The sequence below is a fragment of the Leopardus geoffroyi genome, chromosome E2 (genome assembly GCF_018350155.1).
Source record: "Leopardus geoffroyi isolate Oge1 chromosome E2, O.geoffroyi_Oge1_pat1.0, whole genome shotgun sequence".
Lineage (NCBI taxonomy): Eukaryota > Metazoa > Chordata > Mammalia > Carnivora > Felidae > Leopardus > Leopardus geoffroyi.
The window spans coordinates 14916377-14925140 of record NC_059335.1 but is presented as its reverse complement, the minus strand read 5'-3'; the positions used below and the strand labels follow the sequence as shown (position 1 = coordinate 14925140).

Sequence of the window (8764 nt, the reverse complement as noted above, 5' to 3'; positions counted from 1 at the left end):
GGCCAGGGGGGCAGGCGGGACAGGGGTGTAGACCCCACTCCACACACTCCTTGACGCTCTTCCTTTTAGGTCTCTGGCCCCAGGCCACTCCCTGTCTTGGATTCTGACCCAGGAACAACTGTGACTCCCCTCGAAAGACACTCCCGCTCTTCTCTGCCCTTCCTCTTCCTCCTCCCCAACCCCTGCTCCTGTGCTCCCTCTCCAGCGAGGACAGGTGGGCAGGCGGCCAGATATGGGTGCGTAGATATGGGTGTGTGTTGTGTGCTTGTGGCGGCCGGGGGAGTGTCTCTGGCCGTGCATGTGCCAGGAGCTCTGCGACTTTTTGGGAAACCCCTGAGGCCTTCCTGGTGCATCTGGGTGGCAGCCCTTGAGGGCAACAGTTGGTCTGCTCCCTCCCATGGGTCCCGCCTGCCACCCCTCCCCCCCCCCCTCGCCCAAGACCCTGGCTAATTTTCACCTTTCCCAGGACAGGTCATCTCACCTCTTGCCTCAGTTTCCCAATCTGTGAATGAAGGAACCATGGCTAGATCCCCCCTACCTGGGCTTGTTGTGAGGTTCCATGAGTTAAAGACAGACACCCAGTAAATGTGACCATTATCTCTCTCGTGCTTCTGTGCGGGCCAGTATTCCTCCCTGGGGGTGGGGGGATTTGATTCTGTGTCCCCGTCCGTGTGCCTCCGTGGAAACTCTGGCGTATCCACCTGTCGACACGCCAGCTGTGCAACCGCGGATGAGTTACTAGACCTCTCTGCATCTCCGGTTCCTCATCTGCAAAATGGGTGCAATGACAGACTCCATTTCCTAGGGAGGATGCGGCGATCGAGTTAATTACTCCACCTAAAGAACGCGGAACAATGCCTGGCACGCAGGCAGCCCTCAATTACACGAGCAGCTTCATTCGGGCGTGAGCTCAACTCTTGAATGTCTGGAACGTGTGTCTGTCCGCATCTTGCAGGAATCCGGGGCAGGAAGTGCCCGTGGAAGCATACGGGGTTATTTAGGGCAGCATGGGACCAGGCCTGTGAGGGTGGCCTCTCTTTCCTCATCTGTGAAATGGGAATAACAACACACCCCACACGGGGTCGGTGCGCCGGCAACACGGGCACTGGGTGCGCAGGGCCGGTGCGCAGCGCCACCCCTGTGTGCTGCCGCCTTTCCTGGGTCTCCAAAGTGCAGATAATAGGGGCGTCCACCTCCCCAGTTGCTGGAGGACGAAATGAACCCATAAGCACTTAGGACAGCACCTAGTACCCAGGAAGCACCCACTGTGAAAACTGTCGCCGGCAATCCGTGCGGAACTCTGTGCCTGTGCTTGCCCGGGCCGGTGTGGGACGGGGCCCCGGAGGATGTGGCCGCGGGCATCCGGCCCTACAGGTTCCTCCGGCACCCCACTTCCTCCGCACCCCGACCTCTTGCCCCCACCATCGCCCTACCCCTCACTCCAAAATCCCCAGGACCTCTGAGGAAAGAGGGGTTGGCAGTCCGTAACCCCTGCCCCTGTCCCGGGAAGGGGTACAGGCCCCCCCAAACCCAGGTGGGGTTGCTGCTCCCCTCTCTGCTGCTCTCTCAGGGCTTCCCTGGGGTCCCCCATCTCGTGCCTTCACATCTGTCCCTCTGCATCTCTCTCTTTCTAAAAAAAGAAAAAAATTATTGGGGCACCTGGGGGTTCAGTCAGTTAAGCATCAGACTTCGGCTCAGGTCGTGATCTCGCGGTCCGTGAGTTCGAGTCCGGCGTCGGGCTCTGCTGACAACTCAGAGCCTGAAGCCTGTTTCAGATTCTGTGTCTCCCTCTCTCTCTGCCCCTCCCCCCCATTCTCTCTCTCTCTCTCTCTCTCTGTCCCTCTCTCTCTGTGTCTCTCTAACGTTTATTTATTTTGAGAGAGAGAGAGAGAGAGAGAGAGAGAGAGAGAGAGAGAAAGAGAGAGAGTGCGTGCAGGGCAGATAGGGAGAAAGGGAGAATCCCAAGCAGACTCCGCACCATCAGCACAGAGCCCTAAGCGGGGCTCGAACTCACAAACTGTGAGATCATGACCTGAGCTGAAATCAAGGCGCTTACCTGACTCAGCCACCCGGGTGCCCCTGTGTCTCTCTCTGCCCTCCACCTTGGTTTCCAGAACAGGAAATGTCAGGGTCCCAAGGGTGTGGCCCAGGTGAGGGGGGAGGAGGAAGCAGCAGAGGTAGGACCTCCCCCTACCTCCTACCCTCTGGATGAGAAGGGGGTGGGGGCTGGAGGGGGTCTTCCTCAATTGACCTCTGAACCCTGCCATGCCGGGTCTTGATGAGGGCGGGGAGCCCTGGTATTAGCTTTTTTGTCACACGCCTCTCCCAGGGCCAGTGCCTGGGCCCTCGGCCGGCCCCGGGGAAACTGAGGCAGGAGGCTTGGGAAACTGAAGCGGGGCTGGGCGCCCGGACTCCTGGGTCCCGGCGGAGGAGAGGACCCGGACTCCTGGGTCTGAAGGGGCAGGGGACTGGGGCCCCGGACTCCTAAGTCTGAGGGCGGAGGGCCTGGGACCGAGGGCCTTCCCCCAACACACCCGTCTCTTAAATGCCCGCCGAGCGCCCCGCCCCTCCCGCCCCCAGTTAACCCCGAGCCCCGCGGCCGAGCCCGGCACAGTCGCCCGGAGCCCACAGACCGAGCAGCTGCGCGACCCACACGCGCTCGGCAGCGGGATGGACACCGACCAGCCCGAGAGCCCCCGGGAGCCGCCGTCCCCGCCCCCGCCGCCGTCGCCGCCGTCGCCGCCGTCCCCCGCGCCCCCCGAGGCCCCCGGGTCCCCCCGGCCCGAGCAGCCGTCGGAGGCCTACGCCCGGCAGCTGCTGCTGGAGGAGTGGGGGCCGCCCGGCGGGAGCCTGGAGCTGCCCCCCCGCCTCACCTGGAAGCTGCTGTTCCTGCGGCGGCCGCTCTACCGCAACCTGCTGCGCTCGCCCAACCCCGAAGGTGCGGGACCCGCAGGGCACCCGGCCCCGAGGCCCCGCCTCTTCCGCCGCGCTCGGCACCCTCGCGGCCCTCCGTCTCTCCTTCTCTGCCCTTCTCGCTTTCTCGGCATCCTTCCCCGGCTCGCCCGTCATTGTGCCCCTCTCCGTCTCCTGGCGCCTCTCTCCGTCCCACCTTGCACGGCCCTCTGTCTCAGTCTGTATCATTTGCCCCTGCTATGTCCCCTTGTGTCTCTTTGTCTTACCCCGTATCTCTGCCTCTCTCTCCCTGCCTCCCTCCGCCTGTATTTCTGTCTCTTTCTCTACGTGCCTCTCTCTCTCGGTCCCTCTGTCTGTCACACCAGGACGCCCTCCTCCTTCCACCCTCCCTCTTCACCGCACCGTCGCTTTTCCCCCCCGGACATTCTCAGGGCTCTGGCAAGGCTCTGACTCACACGTCGCTGCCAGGCAGGTCCGGTCTGGCACAGATTCCTGCCCTTCCAGCGGAGCCCTCGGGGTGGGGGGGGGGGGAGGGAGTCCGGGGGAGGCGGGTAGGGGTGGGACGGGGTGGGGGGGGGGCGCTGGAGGCAATTTCAGCCTGCCTGAGGCTCCACTCACCTTGTGCATTTCAGGCATCAACATTTATGAGCCAGCACCCCCTACTGGTCCCACCCAGCAGCCCCTGGAGACTCTGGGTGAGTGCTGGTGGCGGCGCCCGAGGGGAGGGGACAGTCCTGGAGAACGTGCTTGTTCTAACGCTTTGCTCCTCCACCTGCCAGGCAACTTCCACGGCTGGTACATTAGGACCGAGAAGCTCCAGCAGAACCTCAGGTGAGCGGCCGGGATGCGTGTGGCCTGCGTTTGGTTCCCTGCCCCAGGGTCTGGCTGCGGGCCCTAGAGAAACTGTCTTTGCCCCTCTGGGCCTCAGTCTCCTGCTCGGGGCACAGGCTTTGGCATAAAAGAATGCTCGCAAAACACAACGGAGGGTCTGGCTGGCTAGGTCCCGCCCGCGTGTAGTAGATGTTCAATAAATAACAGGTCTTAGTGTTGTTTTCTCCACTTTTTTCCCCCCGGGAGAGGGAGTCACCAGGCCACTATTGATTCTCCATCAAACCGAGCCTCATTTCTGCACATTAGGGGAGACGGTGTAACTCAGGGGCTCAGTCACACGCGCCTCGGTTGGGATCCCTAAGGCCAGTGACTTCCCTTCTTGAGCCTCTGTTTCTCATCTGCATCATGGGGTTCCGAAGGAATGGCCCTCAGAGGGGAATAGAGGAACCCTCAAGGTGCTGACTGAGTGCTCGGCGCCCCTATGTGGGTGCCCTTGATGTCTCTGCGAGGGCGCTAGGACCCCAGCACGTCCCAGGCCTCACCGCCCCCCCCCCCCCCCCCCCCCCCACTGCCCTGTCCCGCAGCTGGACCGTGAAGCAGCAGTGTGTGGATCTTATGGCCGAGGGCCTCTGGGAGGAGCTCCTCGACGATGAGCAGCCAGACATCACAGTCATGGACTGGTACGTGCCCCTGCCCGGCCAGCCCGGCCCCGCCAGCTCACGGGATGGGCTCCCGGATGTGGAAACCTCACCTTTCCTCCCCTTTGGTCTGAGCTCACCACCAAGACCGGCTCGCCCGCTGCAGGACCCAGCCCCGCCCACTGCGCTAGCCCCTTCGACCTGAGACTCCCAGCTTTTGAGATGGGCCAGGCCGGAGGCCGGTCCTTCTTTCTGAGATGCTAGGCACCCCCTGTTCTCGAGATAAAGTCCCTCTTCTCCCTTGGGGTTCCGTCACGCGTGGTTACACAAGACTCCTTTCCTGACTACCCCCGAGCTGGGGCAGACGCGTTATGCATTATGTGTCCCCAGACCTCCCCCCTCCCAGCCCCCACCATTCTTGGTTTCACTGGTGACAGGTCTGCCTCCCCCATCAGACTGTGACTCCCGCGAGGGCGGGGTGGGGGCAATCTTGCTGTGTGGCCAGCACTGCCCGGCCGCGGGTGCCAGTGAGCGTGGGCTGAATGGCCATCAGGGCCAGGGGCTGGGGCCGGGACGTCGGGGCCGCAGTGGCAGCTGAAGGCCCGGACCCCACCCCCAGGTACGAGGACAGCCGGCTGGACACGTGTGTCTATGAGCTGCACGTCTGGCTGCTGGCAGCCGACCGCCGCACGGTCATCGCGCAGCACCATGTGGCCCCCCGGGTCTCCGGGAGAGGCCGCCCCGGCTGCTGGGTCCAGGTGAGGCTCTGTCCCCGGCTGCCATCCCCAGACACGCGTTCCTGTCACCTCAGAGAGGGCAGAGGGCAGGGTAGGGTAGGGATCGCAGGTCCCTAACGAGGACTTCTGCCCTGACCCTGGGTGCTGCCACAGGTGTCCCACGTGTTCCGCCAGTATGGCCCTGGCGTGCGCTTCGTCCACTTCCTGCACAAGACCAAGAACCGGATGGAGCCTGGGGGGCTGCGGCGGACGAGGGTGACGGACTCCTCCGTGTCCGTGCAGTTCAGGGAGTGACTGGCAGGCTCCGGGCCTGTTCTGACCCCCGGTGTCACTTGTCCACAGCCTTGACACTTTACCCGATCCCTTGGCACCTCCCTGACCCTTCGGCTCTGTGGCCTTCTCTTCGCACCTCCCCGGTGCTCACCACCACCTGTTCCCCTAATCCCTTCATGACCCCTCAGCTTCTCCTTGATCGCTGACCACCTCCTGGGCCCCTTATTCCTGCCTGGCCCTCGGCTCCCCGCTTGGCATCTTCCCACACCCTTGGACGTCTGACTCGTTGGCATTGCTTCCGCACTCTCTGAGCTCCTTGAGGGCAGCGGCCACTTCCTCCTGAGTTAGTGCTCGACAGACAGTAGGGGCTTCGTGCATCCTTGTGGATCGATGAATAAATGCGTGTGCGCGGGGATGCGGAGTCTTTTCCCTGGCGTTTGCTTCTTCACGATGTCACTGAGTTCACACCGTGATTTTCCAGCACCCCACAACCCCCGTGCCCTTTGCACCTCCCTTGACCGCTGATCTCTCCACATGTCCCCAGTTTACAGCCTCTTGGAGCCCCCACCTGCCTCTTCTCTGGCATCTCTTAGTCTCAGACTGTTCCCCTTCTCCCCGCACCCCCAAGTTCTCAACCCCTAGAGCCGTCCCCATAGCTTTTCCCACAAGACCCTCATTTCTCCGCCTCAGTCCTCCAGAGCCCCCGAACCCAGCAAGGTATGGTATCCATCCGGGGCCATCGTGCTGGGGACAGTGGCGGGACAGACTGCAAATCTGAACTAAAATTTTTTCCATGTGTTGGGGAAAAAGAGATTGAAAGTCTTTAACCACCCCTAACTCAGGGCTCTGGCCAGATCACGCAGGAGACCCCGGTCTTAGCCTGGGCAGGGTCCTTGGAGGCCTCCTGCTGTTCCATTCGTGAATCCTGAGGGAATCTGGAGGTCCCTGGCAGGCCAGAACAGCTGGGGGCGGGGTGGGGGGGGGACATTCAGGGGAGGGCTATCTACCAAAAAGTGTGGGAAGCATTTGAACGTTTAACAGTCAGCCAACGGTACATGTCATACGCGTGTCCTGTGGATGTGTGCCTTTGTGCACACCTAAATCCATGGCAGAATCTATGAGTATGTCCCCACCTACAGCATTGTCCCAAGTATAGGCTGATGCAGGCCTCACCACCCTGCTCTCTCCCCCGACCCCCCCCCCCCGCCCGACCGCCCTTTCCAGTGTGGACTTGGGCCCCAAGCACGAGTAGATGGCAGACAGGGTAACTTCACAAGCACACTCTATATTGCAGGGAAGACAGGGTGGGAAGGGGGCAGGAAGAAAGTTCTCTCCTCCTGGGACTTGGGGCCTTCAGCATACCCCAGGTGAGGGGCCTCTGCACTCTGTGGGGGTTGGACACGAGGTACCTCTAAGGCATCAGTAACACCTGCAACAGAGTCAAAAATTGTCACCAGCGGGGGATGCCAGGGGCTCAGAGATCCAGGGTGTGGGGGCTTCCGAAAGCCTGAGATGGGGTGGAGGGCTGGGGCTGGGCTCTGAGTTCAGGACCTAGGTGTCCTGGGAGCTCTTGGCGCTCTTGTAGGGGGAGAGACCCAACAGGTGGAGAGAGCTCTGACTCGGTGTAGGGCCCCAGGGTCTGTGAGCTTGCATGCGAGAGTGCAGAGTGGGCTCTGGGGCCTCCAAAGTTGGGTCTGGAGGACTCCTAGCAGGGCCTCCTGGGACTGGTTTCCAGGGCCGAGGCCCATCTAGAGGGTCTAGGTGGATGGGGGGAGCATGAGGGTAGCTGGGGGCTTCCTGGAACTGGGTTTGGCGTCTTGCAGTGGGTCAGTTTAGAGTCTGGGAATCCCAGAGCTGGGTCCCAGAGCTGGGTCCGAAGGGCATGGCCTTGCTGGGGGGAGGGTGCGGGGAGGGGAAGGGGGCCCTCCGGGATTGGTTCTAGGGATTGGTTCTAGGGAGTCCCCACGTGGGTCGGGGGCGGGGACGGTTCGCGCTTTGGACGCGGAGGCGGGGCCGGGGCGCGGGCGGGCACCTGCAATAGAGCGACGAGATGGTGTTGGACCAGTCTCCGAAGATGCCCTTGCGGAACTCTTCCAGGCGCGGGTAGGCGCCGGCCGAGAACTTGTGCGTCTTGCCGGCCTTGCCGCGCAGGGACCACACGGTGATCTCGCAGCGCGGGGCCACCACGAGCGAGGAGGCGGCGTTGTTCCAGTCGGCGGGCAGGAAGGGCAGGTCGGTGCCCGGCTCCACCGACAGCTCGGCGCCCCCGCAGCAGTTCTCGTAGTAGGGGTCGCTCTTGTCGTAGAGCTTGGCGCACGTGCGCGTCCCGTCCGGCCTCTTGAGGTCGGCGGGCAGCGGGCAGGCGGCTCGGATGCCGGGGACGGCCACCAGGGCCAGGGCCAGCAGCAGGGCGCACAGCGGGGACATGGCGACACTTCGGCCGCGTCCCCTCGAGCTTTTATGCGCCTGACCCGTGGGAAGGGAGAAGCTGCGAGATAAGGACGCCCTCCCTCGCCTCCCCCGCGGGGAGGCCTTCCTAACCGAGGCCGGAAACCCACAGCCGAGATGGGCAGATTTGTATACAACCTAGTAACTTTCACGTGGCAAACGTTATTTTTAAAAAGTCGATTAACGGGACTTGAGGACGAGTCTCTAGTAACAGGAGGGCAGCATAGCCTTATAGGTATAGGTAGGAAGAGCTCTAGAAAACCGACAGGGATTGGAAACCAACCCCCCCTCCGCCCACTTCCAAATAAAGAGAGATCAACGGAGGGCAGGGTGGGGGTGGGGGGCTGGGTTTCCAGGCTGGGCAAGTCCCCTTATCAGGACACAGGACCTTGGGAAAGGAAAAGCTGGAGGTAAGGAGAGAGAGGCCCTGGAGGGAAGGGAGAGGAGGGGAGGAGAGGAGGAGAAAGATCCCACTCCCCCAGAACAGGAGAGATTCCCAACCAAGGTTGGAAACCCAGAATCTGTGAATTAGACATATCAGGACAACACTTGGTTTTTACCACCTCAAGGCAATGTATAAAAAGGTTTGGGGGTGGGGGTGGGGGGTGGGAGATCGCAACACGTGGGCCAGTGTATCAATGATAGCTACAATATATAAAGAGTGCTTACAAATGGACAAGAAGATATCAAACAACCCCCCTCCCCAAGAAAGGCAAGCCTTGGGAGGGGAGAAGGGAGGAACAGGAGGCTTACAACCTCCTCCCCACTTCCCAGGAGCCAGAAGATTTGCTTAAGAAGACTGGAAATCTTGAAGTTATAAGATAAACAGAGGACCTATTGAGCTGTATAACATGTAAACCTTTTGTACGGCAACAAACACAGCCTAAACGAAAACCTTTTAACCTGGGGAAAAGTGGACAATTC

General features: G+C 61.6%; 2 protein-coding genes across 2 annotated transcripts; one reads left to right on the top strand and one right to left on the bottom strand.

The window, feature by feature from the left end:
- Positions 1-2596: 2596 nt before the first annotated feature.
- Positions 2597-5813, top strand: NCCRP1 (NCCRP1, F-box associated domain containing). The gene is made up of 6 exons (XM_045442395.1): positions 2597-2938; positions 3546-3608; positions 3693-3744; positions 4329-4424; positions 5002-5140; positions 5273-5813. Exons 1-6 carry the CDS (start codon positions 2671-2673, stop codon positions 5411-5413), a joined length of 759 nt encoding a protein of 252 aa, XP_045298351.1. The 5' UTR covers positions 2597-2670; the 3' UTR covers positions 5414-5813.
- Positions 5814-6657: 844 nt separating this feature from the next.
- SYCN (syncollin) lies at positions 6658-7835 on the bottom strand. The gene is made up of 2 exons (XM_045441308.1): positions 7425-7835; positions 6658-6821 (listed from the first exon to the last, which is right to left on the bottom strand). Exons 1-2 carry the CDS (start codon positions 7817-7819, stop codon positions 6812-6814), a joined length of 405 nt encoding a protein of 134 aa, XP_045297264.1. The 5' UTR covers positions 7820-7835; the 3' UTR covers positions 6658-6811.
- Positions 7836-8764: the final 929 nt, after the last annotated feature.

Excerpts from the sequence above, each read along its gene's own strand:
- SYCN (XM_045441308.1), bottom strand. The coding sequence starts at position 7,819 with ATGTCCCCGCTGTGCGCCCTGCTGCTGGCCCTGGCCCTGGTGGCCGTC.
- NCCRP1 (XM_045442395.1), top strand. The coding sequence starts at position 2,671 with ATGGACACCGACCAGCCCGAGAGCCCCCGGGAGCCGCCGTCCCCGCCC. Across the intron at positions 4,425-5,001 it reads GACATCACAGTCATGGACTG|GTACGAGGACAGCCGGCTGG; the intron begins GTACGTGCCCCT and ends CCCCACCCCCAG. Across the intron at positions 5,141-5,272 it reads GCCCCGGCTGCTGGGTCCAG|GTGTCCCACGTGTTCCGCCA; the intron begins GTGAGGCTCTGT and ends GTGCTGCCACAG.